The sequence below is a fragment of the Mastigoproctus giganteus genome, chromosome 1, assembly GCF_048544385.1.
Source record: "Mastigoproctus giganteus isolate SK-2022 chromosome 1, ASM4854438v1, whole genome shotgun sequence".
Lineage (NCBI taxonomy): Eukaryota > Metazoa > Arthropoda > Arachnida > Uropygi > Thelyphonidae > Mastigoproctus > Mastigoproctus giganteus.
Window position 1 is genome coordinate 105790287 of NC_143575.1, and position 17856 is coordinate 105808142.

General features: G+C 38.4%; 1 protein-coding gene across 4 annotated transcripts in view; it reads right to left on the reverse strand.

Annotated features, from left to right (window-relative positions):
- Positions 1-17856, reverse strand: part of ebi (transducin beta like ebi) — a 307663-nt gene that overhangs the window by 96405 nt on the left and 193402 nt on the right. For all 4 annotated transcript variants that reach the window (XM_090381672.1, XM_090381699.1, XM_090381689.1 and 1 more), the window contains one exon: positions 12032-12153. In XM_090381672.1, coding sequence (XP_090237798.1) covers positions 12032-12153 — 122 coding nt within the window. The remainder of the gene's footprint in view (positions 1-12031; positions 12154-17856) is intronic.

Here is a 17856-nt window from a genome sequence, read left to right on the forward strand (position 1 = left end):
TATGTTTAATAATAATATGTATGTTTAATAATACTGTTGATTTTCTTCCATTAAGTTTTTGTTGTAAACCATCCACACACATTGCAGAAATTGTTAGAACAATTCAGACAAAATAAAAAAAAAGAAAAACACCCTCGTTCAATGTATACATACAAGTTCAGAATATGCCAATATTAACTAATCAAGAGAAATATTTAGGCAGATGCTCTTATTAACAGAACAGACTTTGCATAATTCCAACTACAATTCTAATAACCTTTTAGTTTCGTTGCGGAAGACATTCATCAACAGATCGTTAATGCGTTACTTTATCAAATGTGAGAATGATAGCCAAGTTTTATCTCTGCCACCATTACTACTCATACAGTTTGATGTATACAGGGTGATTCACTGCCAGTGCGACAAACTTGTAGGAGGTGTAGGGGGCACAAAGACGAATCGGAATCACATAGCATTGCAGGGTCCGAAATGCCTTCGTCATGCGGTAGAGGACGTTGAACGGGAGGTCGCGTGAACAGCAATCCCGCTGGAAGTCAGCATTTGCGAACCGGTTACCGAGGCAGTAGGATGGACGAGTATTCAAACATTGAATTGGCCGACATGCACCTCACGTATGGAGCTGCGGACTGTAATGGGCGCACCGCTCTGCGCTTGTACCAGGAATGTTTCCCGCACAGGCATGCTCCTCATCATACGATTTTCGCACATGTGCACAGAAAGTTATGTGAGACTGGTTGTTTCACGAGAGGTACCATGAATCGAGAGCGAACGACGAGGACGCCAGACAATGAGGAGAATGTCCTACGTCTTGCAGAAGGCAATCCGAGTACAAGTACTCGAGCGATAGGCCAACGATTGGGTATTTCTCAATTCACTGTATGGAGGATACTGTCAACAAACCAAATGAGTTCATACCATCTGCAACGTGTCCAATCATTGGAGCCTGCGGATTATCCACTCCGGAGGACTTTTGCTACTTGGTTTCTTCAACAGAAACAGTTCGCAAATGCTGACTTCGTGGGATCGCTGTTCACGCGACCTCCCGTTCAACGTCCTCTACCGCATGACGAAGGCATTTCGGACCCTGCAATGCTATGTGATTCCGATTCGTCTTTGTGCCCACGACACCTTCTGCAAGTTAGTCGCACTGGTAGTGAATCACCTTGTATAAGCTGTACGTTAGTATGTTAACATAGCATTATGTTGTGTATGTGTTATTGTACATATATACTAAACAGAGAGAGAGGGTATTTTTGGTATATTATCTGCATTAACTGCAATAATTGTAATCCATGCAAAAATGGATAACATTTTTCTGTTTTTCAGGTTTATTGCTTTCAATAAACTTTGTAACTAAGCCTGAACTGTTCTTTCTAATTACATTACATTAGCTAGTGACCAACTTTGTCACTTTAGAACAGATGAGTGTGGTAGACAAAAAAATTCCCAGTGTCTGAATACAGCTGCAAAAAATGTTTGACTACATTTTGTGAAATTAAATCTTTTTTTTTTTTCCCTTGTGTATGTAAAATAAGCCACTATTTACAGAAAAGGTTAACCATGGAGGCTGCCTGAAAATAAAAATACAGGCAACCCCTGTATAACACAGTACGTCTACAACACCGTTTTGCTCTAACAAGAGTGATAAACTATGGTAATCCTCACATAACACGGTACTTATATAATATGGTTTCGCTCTAACACAGAGAATTTCGGTAAACCTCGCATAACAGGGTATTTTTGAGCTTTCGTGCAGGGAAAACCCCTACTATTATGTTGGATTTAATTTTTCAACATTTACACTCTTTTCTGAATCCCAGCTGTTGACTCACTAGTCAAAAAAAAAAAATAAAAAAAATAAAAAAATTGAGAAATCCCTGTATTATATTTTGTTGGGAAATTCCGGTGTTATATTCTGTGTTATTGAACTTGTGCATGGTTTTTTCCTCCCAGGGACTCATGTTTTTTGTCCAGCTAAACAGAAAATTGACCTCAGGACACACTCAATTTATAGACAATCACAGAGTAATATGGACTTAGTCACCGATGCTCCTAAAAAATAAAAAAGGTATTACTGAAAAAGTTCAAGAATTACTGGTAGAAAAAGAAACCGGCATAATGGATTTGGTGCAAACGGCATCAGAGAAAAAAATCAAATCAATTCAGACGATATCGCAGATGAAAATTCTAAACTTCCAAATTTTACATTAAAAAGCATAGGGAAAGGTATAAAGTTAGCCACGCGATTAGTCTTTATTTTTTTGAATGCAGATTCTTGAATGAAAGGAGCCAAAAGTTCAAAAGGGAGCTTCAAAAATGCTTTGTTCCATTCGATGAAATTCATAAAGATTTATCAAGCAAAAGCAAACAAACCCAGATTACTGATTTTTAAAAGGGAGTAGAAGATATAATCTAGAATGGCATATTTTTGTTAGTTTTGTTAACATTTTGTTAATGAAAAAGTGCATTTTTGTTAGCTTTTGGAAACTCCCTTTTTCTTAGTCCTGAATAACATGGTTTCACACAACACGCCATTTTACAGGAACCTAATAACCATGTTATACAGGGATTACCTGTATTACACACAGCTATATACTAAAATGAATAACTACTAAATAAAAAAATATTGCTAAAATGAATAATTATTAAATTGTATAAATTCATATGGAAAGAAGTAACCCAAGAGTAACACATTAACTGTGTGGTACTACACTAACAGTTGTAGAGAATGAAAAGGACCTGAGGGTAATTGTGCAGGCAGATATGAAGTTTTCTGAGTAGTGCAGATGGTCTGCAAGAGTAGCTCATGGTGTCTTTTCTAGCAGGGATAAGGAGGTGATTATCCCGTTGTATAATAAGGCAATGGTCAGGCCACACCTTGAGTACTGTATACAGGTCTGGAGGCCTCATTTTTGGAAGGATGTAGAGCTGCTGGAGTGAGTGCAGAGAAGGGCAACAAGATTAGTGAATGGAACAAAGGGTTGCTCTTATGAAGAAAGGCTTAAGTTTTGCAAATTACAGTGTCTGGAGACTAGGCACCTGCAAAGTGATCTGACTGAGGTGTATAAAGCCTTGAATGTTTTGAGCATGCTCAATGCTGATGGACTCCTTCCTCTTTCTCAGAATAATCACCTGAAAGGGCATAAATTCAAATTGTGGAGTTGTAGGATACATGTGCGGAAGTTTGCCTTTAGCCAGTGTGTGTGGTTAATTGCTGGAACAAACTTGCATCTGTTGTTGTAGAAGTTGATAGCTTAAATAGATTCAAGGCAGAACTAGACAAACATTGGAGCGAGTGGATGGGTTAAATTAGGGGTTTTTTTTTTTTTTTTGGCTGATGCTATATAAGTTTGTTTTCTTGCATAATGACAACTAGTAAACAATAACAACAAAAAAAAAAGAAAAAAATATTCAGGATGTTAGAACTGTTCAACTTGAGCTTTGAGATATCTGATATTCTGTTAAAATTTTTATCTATCTTTTGTATTTTAACTTGGCACAACAAAGTACTATTAAAAATGAGAATAAAGCTTCCAAACCAGTTTCATGGTTAATCTCTTCCATAAATAGTTAATTTAGATGCACAAAACTTTAATTCCAAACAACCAAGTCAAAATTTCACAACTGTAATGAAACAGTACATTTTCACCACTATACCTACAAGGCACTCTCACTCTATTTCTCTCATCTACTCTAAAGCAAGTAATATCAATTGGTCACTGGTTCATGCAACCCCTCAATGACCAGCTACTGCAGCTGTAATTATTACCATGTTATGAAGGTTACTGAATAAGCATTAATACCAGATGAGATATCATTCTGTTTTGCATGGATTACAAGTATTAAACAAAAAAACAATATCTCAAAATGGTCTCTCTCTATCTCAGGTTGTACAATTATATATAAAAAATGCATGCCTATTATGTCAACAAAAACGAAATTCAGAAATGTTTGTAACATGTGAAAAATTGAAAAAAGATTTTGTTCCTCATGAATTCCTCAAGGAGGATAGTTATTTTATTTCATTTTTTAAAATCCTGTGTTGGGAAATGAAGTATTTTATATAATTAATGATCAGCATACCTCTCTCCACCCCAGCAGTAGACAAAACAGATTACACATGCACCCACAAAGCAAGTTACAATTACACACAAATTCCCATGATTCCACACTATATTCTTAGGGAAAAAGAGAAATATAATGCCAAAAGGTGCCATAAAGTATAACATTACTCTATGCGATACATTAACAAATCTTCATTATAGCTCCATGCAATTTTATTATAATGATGTTTGACAGTAGTTGCTTTCAGCAGTCTTTTCTAATAAGTTTATCTAATTAGAAAATTAGTTTTATCTAATTTTCTAATTAGATAAACTATTCACAAGTCATGGGACCCAATTCAGACTTCAAATTTCATTTCAAATAATCCACAATAAAAATGTATTTCGAACCCTGCATCGATAGTCAGAGAATGGCAGCAACTTCAAAATACACTGCATTTTGGAAGTATATGCAATGTATCAAATTAATGAGAATATACTGTTGGTGTGTGTGTGTGTAAACTGACCTATCGTTAATATCTGGATACCCCTCTGTTAATAGCTGGTCATGTCCTATCCAAGCACCACATGTCAGACAACTATAAATATGCTCATAGGCCTATGAGAAGACAGTAGCATGATTGTAAATGCAAGATGCCACAATCGACAGAGTTAGACTTCCAGTGTTGCAAATTACAGAAACGAAATTCAGAAATGTTTGTAAGAGCATGTGAAAAATTGAAAAAACAATTAATTTATATGTGATATTTCAACAGCCCTGAAGATCCCTGGTGATGTGATCTGCAAACAGAAGAAAACCGATGTTGACACAATCATGAAATGATCAAGAAAACCTCATAAGCCGATGGAATGTGACAGGAGAGTCCTGCAAAGAACTGTACACTTGGAATGCAGTTGACATTATCAAGGCGCGTACGCACACACGCACAGGACCTCAGTCAGACAACTGGAACACTGCATGACACAAGTTACTATGGTTGTGGAGATGTCCACAGGTTATTAATCAACCAAACTAATGCTAAATGCTGTCTAGCTTGGTGTAAGGCCTGCCATCCTTGGACTGTGGATGAATGGAAAACTGTGCTTTGGAGTGATAAGTCACAGTACACGGTCACGCCTGGTGTGGAGAAAGGATCCCCCAGAGAAAGCAATATTCCAGACTACCAACTTGACAATGAAGTTTGGTGGAGACAGAATGATGGTGTGGGGCTGTTTTTCATGGTTTGGCTTGCAACTATTTGTTGTTGGTCATTAGGTCTATACAGAAGTCCTGGATTATAATAATGCATTTATCTACGTTGTCGCAGAATGTCGGGGAAGGCCCGTACCTATATCAACAGGGAAACACTCCATGTTATTCGATGTCCAGAGCCAGCCCAGAGCTGACTTCAGAGAACAGAAAATCTCTGGAAAGAAATGGATCGATGAGAGAGTGAATACAAAGAAACTAGGCAAAAACGGAGCTGAACTGGTCACCACTTTGAAGACGTTGGATGAAAAATATTAGAGGACAGGTACAAAAAAATGGTGGAGAGTGTTCCATGCACACTAGAGGAGTAAAGGTTTCAGTCACATTAGTTTATTTTTACATATGCAGGTGTCCAGATATTAATGGTAAGCCAGTGTGTAGTTTTAAGTGTCATTTTAAAGTATTTTAAAAATACTCTTGTAAGTGCTGCCATCTGGCAGCTGCATTTATAAGTAATTGTAGACAGACACACACACACACACTGGCCATAAAAATATGAACCTTTATTCAGTACTGAATTGGGCTACCTTTGTTTCAAAAAAAGCAACAAGTGTGCATCCTGGCATGGATTCTATAAGGAGGCGGTTCTCAAGCTTTCTGAGCCCATGCCTCCCTTGACCTGTAAAAATTTTCCATTGCTTCCCTTGAAGTAAAACAGCTATAATTAGCAATTTCTTATTTTTAATATGTAAGCAATAATGCAATAATGGAAACTGCTCTGGTCTCAGAAGAGAACAGTTGGTAGGTTTCTTGCTGCTGTAAAGGGATATGTATTTTGATAACTTTACTGTATTCTTCGTCAATTAACATACTACATTATGTTTTACAAAGATATTAAATAGGTTTAGTAGCATTCATTAGCTTCTTATTTTGAATTTAACTAGTGATTTTTGGAAGTTACAATTCCTGGTGTTGGCACCAATATTGTTGAACTAGTCGCCATATTGTAATCAATAAGAAACAGCGCAACATATATATCTCGAACTGATAGTAAGGTATAACGTAAAACTAGATAATGTGCTACGAAGCACTGTATTAGGAATCCGTTAGCTTAGTATAGTATTATCAATTAATCAAAAATATTTATTAATCTTATTAAATTCCATTGTTAATTAAACTATTTAAATGGAAATCATGACCCAGACTAGAGCTGCGAAGCAAAGATCACAGACTAGTGAGAGTGCTATGACTCGGGGGAGCAACGAAGGGAGCGATTCTCCAGTGCATCACAGTCTCAAAAAATGTATGAAATGTGAAATTTTTGGTTAACTTTCTAAAACAGGACATGATCCAGTCAAGGAGGATGTCTTTTTGTGTGCTAGATGCCTAGAGTGTCAAGAAATTAGGTGCCAACTCAGCATTCTGATGGCATCTATGAGAGATTTAGGTGTAGGGTAAATGTCCTTAAAGAAATTAATATGAGGGACCCAATAATCTGTCAGCTGCTCAACTCAATGGCAGAGCTCACTCCTGTGCATCAGGCAATACAGAGGCAATCTCCAAGGCAGAATGTGCTGGTCCCAAAGGAACTAGTTATTATTTGGTGACTATTGTCAGGGAGACAGGAATATATTGTGCAAAGAGGATAGGTGGAACAGGACCAGGGTATGTCTGCTAGGCCAGAGCAAAAGTTGATGACGTTGTGGAACAGATATCTTTTCAGGGGGCAAATTTTTTTGTTAGTTGTTGGCGCATTGGCTTCTGTGGCCATAATGCACCTCCCAAAGTTTTTGCATTTTACTCTGATCCAAGCCCGAGTTGGAATTCGAACCTGCAACCTTTGGGTTGCCAGGCAGGGACTTTACCCACCTAGCTAGCCCGGTCGGCAGGGGACAAAAGGTGATACCGTTGTACATGTTGGAACTAATGACATTAAGAGTAAGAAATTTGCAGATTTACTCAACAGGTCAATGTTGAAAAAAAAGTCACAAGTAAGGGTTGATGTCTGCAATTCTGCCCAGACACGATAGGAGGGAGTATATGAGAGCCTTATTGATCAATTCGGCCCTGGAGAGTGATTGTGCAAGGCTCAAGGGGTAGAATTTTTTCAGTCTGGTCTGTGCTTGTTGACAAGCACAGGAATGGGGGCTTCTACAGGAATGGGGTACACTTAAATAGAAAGGGTGCAAGAATATTAGCTGATGCTATCGAGGCAGTGTTAGGCAAGTCGGAAAACTGCTAGCTTGGGGGGGATACACAGACTAAAAGTGTAACAGTTGCCACAGGGAGAGGGAAAAGTGATTCTTGCACTGCTTCTATTAGAACAAGCAGCAGCATGGAAAGCAAGGAAATGGAGATTTCCAGGACTATTGGGAGTCATAGTGGAACAAATATATACATGGGCTGTGTTAGGGTAACTAAGAATAGGAACAGGTGCATGTATACTTGCATGTACACCAATGCTAGGAGCATAGTTAATAAATTTGATGAGCTTGAAGTGCTAGTCAAGACATCAAAGGCAGATATTGTTGGGATATCAGAGATGTGGTGTCACACAGATATAAGCAGTGCAGAATTGGAATTTGGGTAGTACAATGTATACAGAAAGAGAGGAGGGGTTATGCTGTTAGTTAAAAAACACATAAAATCTAAGGAAGTGAATCCAATTGATGTTGGTGGACAATGCAATGTTGAGAATGTTTGGTGTGACATGAGTATTGGAAAAGGAAAAATGAGAGTAGGTGTGAGTTATAGGCCTAATGAATCTGAAGAGTATGATGAGCAATTGTGCAGAGAAATAGAGAGGGCCAGTAAATCAGAATTTCTTATAATGGAGGAATTTAACTTTTCTGATATTGACTGGAACTTGTGGATTGGTCACTCGCACACTAGCCAGACTTTTTTGGATTTATTGGATGACTCTTTTCTACAGCAGCATGTTCGAGAGGGAACCAGAGGGAGTAATACTCTTAATCTGATTATTAGCAGGGATTAATCATGCGTGAAGAATTTGCAGATAAAGGAACCACTGCATGACACTGAACATAATATATTGATATGGGAATTACTTAAAGATGTAACTACCATCAGGCTAAAGGAAAGAGCTTTTGCTTTTGTAAAGGTGACTACAGGGGTCTCAGACAGTTTTTTAAATTCTGTACAGTGGGATCACCTAATGATGTTACCAACACTGAATTTTAAATGGAAAGCCTCCAGGGACTTAATCTTGGAGGCTACTAGGATTTTCATTCCAACTAAGAAATACTGTTAAATTCAGGCCTAAATGGGTGTCAGATGAATTAATGAGGCTCTTGGCAGAGAAAGAAAAATGTATGGGATACATATAAATTAATGGGTGACACAGAAGCCTATGGTAGATATAAGATTTATGTAATCAAGTCACAAAGGAGGTTAGTCAGGCAAAGGCAGATTACAAGAAATCTTTGGCAAAGGATGTAAAGAAAAAGAGTAAAGGGTTCTTTACTTATATGAACTCTAGAAGGAAAGGGATGAATCAGATTGACCACTTAACACAGACGGGTTGACTACTGATGATCATGCTCAGGTAGCTGATAAACTGAATGATTATTTTGCATCTACATTCACACATGAGGAGTTATTCAATGAGGGGAGTGCTAGAAGTTTATCAAATGCCAACAGGGAGCTAAGTGATTTTGTAATAACTGAGAGGAAAGCGGAGGAGAAATTGAAGTTAAACATAAGGAAGCCACCTGGGGTGGATCTGGCTTCTATTCAGTTTTATTAAAGCAGGCAGTAAAGGAAATAAGCAAACCCTTAGGCATAATTATGAGAACTTCCTTGGACTGAGGGGGGGGTACCCATGGTGTGCAGATGTATCACCAATTCACAAAGGGGGTTAAAAAGGCAACACAAGTAACAATAGACCTGTTAGTTTAACTTGTGTTCTGGGGAAAATAATGGAGTCACTGGTTAAAGAAGCATTCCAGGATGATCTAGACAAGACTGCAGTAATAGTTAAGAGACAGCATAGGTTTGTTAAAGGGAGGTCTTGTCTGACCAATTTGATGTGGTCACAAAGGAACTGAATGTCAAAAATAATTTTGATATCATAAACTTGGATTTCAGGAAAGCTTTTGATACTGTTGCACATGGAAGACTGCTGTACAAATTGGAGAGGTATGGCATCAAGGGTAAGCTGCTACAATGGATAAAGGGATGGTTGAGTGGGGGACGACAGAGTGGTAATCAATGACCACTGGTCTTCATGGACGAATGTTATTAGTGGAGTTCCCCAGGGTTCGGTCCTGGGCCCACTATTGTTTTGTGTATTCATCAATAATATTGATGAAGGTATATCAAAATTAATGTCCAAGTTTGTGGATGATACGAAGGTTGACAGGATTGTTAACAACAGTAAAGACAGTATGCTACTCCAACTGGATCTAGACAAGTTGGGAATATGGGCTGAGAAGTGGCAACTGAAGTTTAACATTGACAAATGCAAAGTACTGCATATGAGTAGCAATAACCCAAGAGAAGTGAAAAAGACCTGGGGGTAATTGTGCAGTCAAATATGCAGTTTGCTGAGCAATGCAGACAGGCTGCCAGGGCAGGTCATGGATTCTTGTCAATGATATATAGGAATTTTGCTAGCCGGGACAGGAAAGTGGTTATCCTGTTGTACAAGGCAATGGTCAGGTCACACCTAGAGTACTGTGTATAGGTTTGGAGGCTTCATTTTAGGAAGGATGTAGAGTTGCTAGAACGAGTACAAAGAAGGACAACAAGATTGGTAAGAGGAACAAAGGGGTGCTCTTACCAAGAAAGGTTTAAGTTCTGCAAATTCCAGTGCCTGCAGAGTAGGCAAACACAAGGTGATCTGATTGAGGTGTATAAGGCCTTGAATGGGTTGAGCAACCCAAATGCTAATGGGATTCTTCCTCTTGCTCAAATTAAGAACCTGAGGGGGCATAGATTCAAATTGAGGAAAGACAGTTGTAGAATAGATGTGCGGAAATTTGCCTTTAGCCAGCAGGTGATTGATTGTGGAACAGACTTCCATCTTTTGTTGTGGAAGGTGATAGCCTAAATAAATTTAAGGCTGATCTGGACAGGTATTTGGAACGAATGGAGGGATGAAATGGGAGGGTTTTTTTTTTTTTTTTTTAGCTGATGGTGCATAAGCTTGCTTTCTTGCATTGCATGTCTCTATACATGAAATAATAATCGGGATATTGTTTTATTCTTAAAAAACATTAATGTGATATCTGTGCTTGCAAAATTAAATGACACCTAGGTTTGATGAATTATTGCATAATTCATCAAACCTAGGTGTCATTTAATTTTGATCTGTACTTAGATTTAATGACTGCCAATGCCGAAAATCCAACTTCACAAAAGGTGAGAACTTGCAAATGACACTAGTATTCGTAAAGCTTTATTGCTACAATCCAGGTATTCGTGTTTTGTTAAACACCAAAATTCACATAAAGATAAAGACAAAAAGGGAACTCAATGAGTTCTCTTTGTCAAAAATACCCAAAATATATTCTATAATTATTTACATTAATAATACAGATCAAATAGTAGTAGATATCAAATAGTAAAAAAATCATTCTTAATACATTTTTAATATTTGCCATGGAAATCGTATAAACTACTTTATCATTCGCATAAACTATTACATCATTCGCAATGCCCCTGGTAAATTATGGCACACCCCCAGGGCGTTGTGACACCCAGTTTGAGAACCATTGTTATAAGGTGTTTTAGTCTCCCTGTAGCCAAAGTTAAAAGAAAGGGACTTTATTGCTGAATAGTTGTCTTCAGCACATCCCACATAATAGGACTGAGATCTGGTGAATGTGGGAACCAGGAAACATGATGGAAATCCGTGCCATGTTCTCCGAACCATTCTTGTACGATTCTGGCATGATGTACTGTCATCCAACACTTTTATTCCAAAGGTGCTGGCCACACCATTTGGTGTGGCCAGCACCTTCGGAATAAAAGCGTAACATTGCAAGATGCAGAAGATATGATGCAAAATTCAGGTATTCCTTGGATGACATTCAACCTTCCACCAATATCAAGCAACCCAGTCCACGCCAACAAAACATTCCCCATACCATGATACCACCTACAGATGCTTGGGTTGTCTTAACAAGGCAAGCAGGGTCCATTGCTTCATGAGATTCTTGCCACTCTCTCTGCCTACCATCAGCACAAAACAACATGTACTGTGATTCGTCTGACAATACAACTGTCGTTCATTGTGCCACTGTCCAACCACAGTGTCCTTGGAAACACTGAAAGCAGATTTTTCTGTTTTTCTTTGAAACAAGTGGCTCCTGAATAGGCATGCAACTGTCAATACCCAATTTCTTCAATTCCCTGTGCACAGCATAGGTTGAAATAAAGCAGTTCTGGGCATGGTAGAATTCAGAAGTTTAGTATTTGTATTAGTGGTTTTTGTATTATGATTCGTCTAAACCTCAATGGCTGGCAATTCTTCCATTTTCCCCTATCACCACATTTTATAAGCTATTTTTTCATAGTCAGTTGCACTCCATGATTCAATACTACATAAAACAGATACTGCACTTTTCCTGGCTTTTGCAGTAATTCTGCCTTTCATCACAGAGTATATACAGTGCAGATGCGGGAAACCACCAGTGGTGCCTAATCCCAAATATTATGCCACTATGCACTCCGTGATTCTTATAACAAAAGAAAAGAATTTTTAAATAATAAAAAAGATCCATTTAACATTAGATTCAGAGTAAGTCCTACTTACTGTGTGACCTGTGAATGTTTTAATAGGTTTATCCACTCCTAACTTGCAAACATGAATGCACTGATCAGTAGAACATGATGCAAAACTAGTATTAGTTTGCCAATCCACATCCAATGCTGGTGCTGATATATATGAAAATAAATTATCAATAGCAGACCTAAAAACCACTCAAAAGTAAATAAATATATTAATAATACAAGATTAAAAAAGCAGATATTATTGTTAGAGAAATGCATGCATAACTGTAATTTTAAATTTCTAAACTCAATAACTTTCTACTAATATGCATAAAACAAAATAAAATGGCATCAAGAGTTTACAAGAAACTAATATATGATTTAATTTTAATCAGAGAAAAACCAATAAGAGATATATCATTACAACTATAGTAGAACTTCAAATATCCAGCAATATTGACACCTTACCATTCTAGATTTTTGAAAATTCTATATTTCTGAAACCTAATTCTGTATATAAATACTCACAGAAAAGTTCACAAATCATCAGCAACTGTAGAAAGATTATATACTTTAACACAGAGTAAAGCAATGTTGTCATTTTAATAATTCTAGGCATATTGTTCACTATAGGAAACCTTCCCATGGCTGCCAAAGCCATGCAGATGTCAATCAAACTCATGTCACAGTATGACTACAAAAACTGTTAATAATTAGGCTGTCATATATGTCTTTCACTAACCCCTATGACTAATAACAGCTACCTTAGGGAAAATCACGGATACAATGCTGAAGGATGCATTATAAGATCATTTAGATAGAAATGGAATTTTCAAGGAAACAGAGCATGGTTTATTAAACAGAAAATCATGTTTAATCAATCTCGTTAGCTGCTTTGAGTGTTTACTCATCAGCTGGATCGGCACCTCCATAGCCAGGTGGGCAGGAGCAGCAGTGTGTAGCACACGCTTCTTGATTAGACAGGGGTTCGAGCCCGTGACCACTAAATATGGAGGATGCGGAAAGGTCAGGGAATGACCACCGTATATTCCCGGAGCAATATGACCTTAGTTGCTAATGCTCCTAAAAACCAAATAACAACAACAACATCAGTTGGATACAGATAATTTTGACATAGTTTATTTTAATTTCAGTAAAGCATTTTACTCAGTCCCACATGAGAAGTTACTGTATATGCTGGAACATGCTGGAATCCCAAGAAAATCCTTAGATGGATTACAGGATGACTGCAGAGCAGGAGGTAAAAGGTTGCAATTAATGGTTATTCTTCAGATTGGGATAATGTAAGAAGTGGGGTACCACCAAGAATTTCCAAATTTGCAAATATTATCAAAATTGGTAGAGTATTTATGACCAGCACCAAGAACAGCTTCTTCAGGACAACTTAAAATAGACTTCAAGAATGGTCAGAAAAAATAGCTATGATTTAATGCAGAAAAATGTAAGACCCTTACACTTGGTGAATGGCAACCCCAATAGAGGAAGAAAGCAATTTGAGAGTTATGACAGTCAGACACTTAGTTCTACAAGCAGTGGTATTTGGTGGCAAGGAAGGCCTATGGTTGTCCTATCAATGATTAATCAAACATTTGCTTACAGAGAGAGGGAGATCATAATCCTGTAGTACCATACAACTGTGCAATTGTATGAATGTGGCTAAAAGAGACAAACAACCACATTTGGAATACTGTGTTCAAGTATGGAAACCACACCTAAAAAAAAAAAAAGACACCATGCTCTTTGAAAGGTCCAGAGATGGGCAATACACCTGGGAAGACTGATAAAAGGGTGTTCATATGAGGAAAGACTTTGAATATATGGGAGAGCTTGGAAACTAGCCACCATAGAAGAGGAGACTTGCCTGAGGCTTATAAGGCTCTGAGAGGTGAATGCAAAATGAATGAGGACAGAATTTTCACTATTATAAAAGGTTCCAGAACTAGGAGCCATAAACTGAAATTGAGGGAAAAGGTTTAGACTGGCTACAGGAAGTTTTCTTTTAGCCAATGAGTTGTTAATTACTGGAATAAATTCTGTGGGTGGTTGAGGTGAGAGCTTGGGGAAATTCAAGTCAGCTGGATATATAGCTATATGAAATCAAATAAGTATTTTTATTTTACTTTGTTTTTATTTATTTATTTTTTTTGACTGGGAAAGCAAAAGCTTCCTTGCAAGTTATGGCTAATATACTATTGGCATCGTTCAAACTGAAAGTTTTTTTTTTTTTTTACTGTCTTAGATATAATGTAGTGATAATAATCACTTTAGCACTTTGCATGCATGAAATTCTTGATTGGGATTTGGCAAATATAGCACTGGTTAATTATAGTGATGCATGGAAAACTTTCCACAGATACCACAGCATCAGCCATGGAAAGTTTACCAGCCATCATATTTTAAGTCCAAGTTAACCTTTTTCTGGTATATATGAGGGGTGGTCAATAAATTATCGACCCACCTAAGAAGGAAATGAGAGAGAGGCAAAAATCTGTCATTTATTTTTCAATGTAACTCCCCTAAACTTAAATACACTTGTTCCATTTTGTTGGCAATGAGGAAATACAAGACAAATAAAATTTTGTCCCATCCATCAAAGAACACAGAAAGAGCAGACTTCAGTTGAAGAGGGTGCTGTGGTCACGGAATAGAAAAGTCGGTGGATTTTTGGCTGCTGTAAAGGGATAAGTATTTTTAATTTTAACAGTATTCTTTGTTAATTAACATAGTACACTGTGTTTTACAGAGATATTAAATAGGTTTTGATTCATTCGTTAGCTTCTTATTTTGAATTTAGCCAGCAATTTTGGGAAGTTATGGCTCCAACACCTGGAGCCATAACTTCCCAAAATATTGTTGAACTAGCCGCCATATTGTAGTCGATAAGAAATAGCTTAACGTATATATATATATATATATCTCGTACTGATAGCGTAATACGAAGCACTGTATTTGGAATCTGTTAGCTTATTATAGTATAAATTAATCAAAAATAATATTATTAAGCTAAGCTATACAACATATGATCTAGTTAAATTGTATTTAAACGGAAATCATGACCCAGGCTACTCTCGCTAGCACCAAGAGTGCTATGAGTCGGGGAAGAAATGAAGGGGGCGATTCTCCAGTGCATCGCAGTCTCAAAAAATGTGAAATGGTTGCTGACCTTTCTAAAACAGGACATGATATAGCCAAGAGGATGCCTTTATGTGTGCTAGGTGTCTAGAGTGTCAAGAAATTAGGTACCAACTCAGACTTCTGATGGGTGTCAATAGAGCTTGAGGTGTAGGGTAAATGGCCTCAAAGAAATTAATATGAGGGGCCCATCAAGCACTCAGCTACCCAGCTCAATGACAGAGCTCACTCCTGTGCATCAGGCAAAACACAGGCAATCTCCAAGGCAGGATGCGTTGGTCCAAAAGGAATTAGTTATTGTTGGTGACTCAACTGTCAGGGAGATGGGGAATATACAATGCAAGAAGAATAGGTGGAACAGGACCGGGGTATATCTGCCAGGCCAGAGGCAAAAGGTGATGACGTTGTAGAGCAGATATCATATTTTAAGGGAACAAAAGGTGATGTTGTACACGCTGGAACTAATGACATTAAGAGTAAGAGATCATCAGATTTACTCAACAAGTACAGGTCAATGTTGAAAAAAGTTGCGAGTTAGGGTTGAATGTGAAAGTGTCTGCAATTCTGCCCAGACACGATAGAAGGGAGAATATGATGAGAGCCTTGTCGATCAATTCAGCCCTGGAGAGATTGTACAAGGCTCAAGGGGGTAGAATTTTTTTTCAGCCTGGTGTGTGCTTGTTGATAGGAGAGACTGCTTCTACAGGGATGGGGTACACTTAAATACAAAGGGTACTAGGAAAGTTTTGCAATATGACGCAACAATGAATCACAGGAAGCTGCTTGTTGCTGCATGTTCAGACATGTTCATACATGCATAGTAGCCGCCGCGCCAAGTCAATGGGCTCAGTTATTCATTAGTAGTGAGAGTGTAAAGTGCTTGCGATGGCATCGTGGTCACGAAATGAGATAAGGACAGTTTTGCGGTATAATTTCGTGCATGGTTTAACCATAGACCAGTGCTTAGAAGAAATGACTCTTGCACTAGATGATGATTGTCCACATCGTACAACGATATTCAGGTGGTATAGAGAATTCCAAAGGGGAAATTTTACTCTGGAGGATTCTGAGAGGCCGGGAAGGCCACGAACGTCAGTTACGGAGGAAAACGTTACTGCTGTGAGGAAAATGCTTGACGAAAACAGGCGAGTGACCTACCAACAGATAGAGGATACTTTGGGCCTAAATGCACCAGCAATTTGTTCGATTCTGCAAGATCATTTGCACGTGAAGAAACTTTGTTCTCTCTGGGTGCCGCATCAACTGACTGAAGAGCAGATGACACGACGTGTGACTTGGTGCCGGGAGATGTTAAAAAAGTTTGATAAGGGACAATCTCGGTATGTGAACAACATCGTGACAGGTGACGAGACTTGACTGTACTACTACGATCTGCTGACCAAGGCTCAAAACCAAGTTTGGGTCTTTGATGATGATGACGACACACCCGTAATTGTCAGAAAATCCTGATCTGTAAAGAAGAAAATGATAGCTGTATTTTTCAAATCGAGTGGAATTGTGGAACGTGTCGTTTTGGACACGCAGAAGACAGTCACAGCTAAGTGGTATACTGAACAATGCCTGCCTAAAGTCATTGGATCTATGAAGAACCTGCGGCCAAAGTCAAGAATGGACACCTGGTACCTCCATCACGATAATGCTCCAGCTCACTGCGTCAAAGCCTGCACCGAATATTTGACCACGACAGGACTGAAACTTCTTAAGCACCCTCCCTACAGTCCAGACCTTGCTCCCTGCAACTTTGCACTGTTCCCGCATGTGAAAATGAAGCTAAACGGGAGGCGGTTTTCCAGTGATGAGGACCTTCTATGGGCTTGGGACAACGAGTGTGCTTTACTCCCTAGTGAAACTTAGCAGAACTGGTTTAAAGATTGGTTTCGGAGGATGGAGAGGTGTATTGAATGTAGAGGAAATTACTTTGAAAAAATTAAATAAACAAAGCTGTATTGCAAAACTTTCCTAGTACCCTTTGTAGAAAGGGTGCAAGAACATTTGCTGATGGTACTGAGGCAGTGTTAGGTGGGTCGGAAAACTGCTAGCTTGGGGGGGGGATACACAGACTAAAAGGTTAACAGCGTCCGCAGGCAGAGGCTAAAGTGATTCTTGCACTGCTTCTATTAGGATGAGCAGCAGCCTGGAAAACAAGGTAATGGAGATTTAGAGGACTGTTGGGGGTCAGTGGAACAAGTAAATACATGGGCTGTGTTAGGGTAACGAAGAGTAGGAACAGGTGCATGTATACTTGCATGTACACCAATGCTAGGAGTATAGTTAATAAATTTGATGAGCTTGAAGTGCTAGTCAAGACATCAAAAGCAGATATTTTTGGGATATCAGAGATGTGGTGTCACCCAGATATAAGCAGTGCAGAATTGAAATTTGGGGAGTACAATGTGTACAGGAAGGGAGTAGGGTTATTCTATAAGTTAAGAAACACATAAAATCTAAAGAAGTGCATCTAATTGATGTTGGTGGACAATGCAATGTTGAGTCTGTTTGGTGTGAAATAAGCACTGAGAAAGGAAAAATGAGAGTAGGTGTGTGTGTGTTTGTGTGTTATAGACCTAATGAATCTGATAAGTACAACAAACAATTGTGCAGGAAGCCAGTAAATTAGAATGTCTTTTAATGGGGGATGTTATCTTTCCTGATACTGACTGGAACTTGTGGGTTGATCACTCACACACTAGCAAG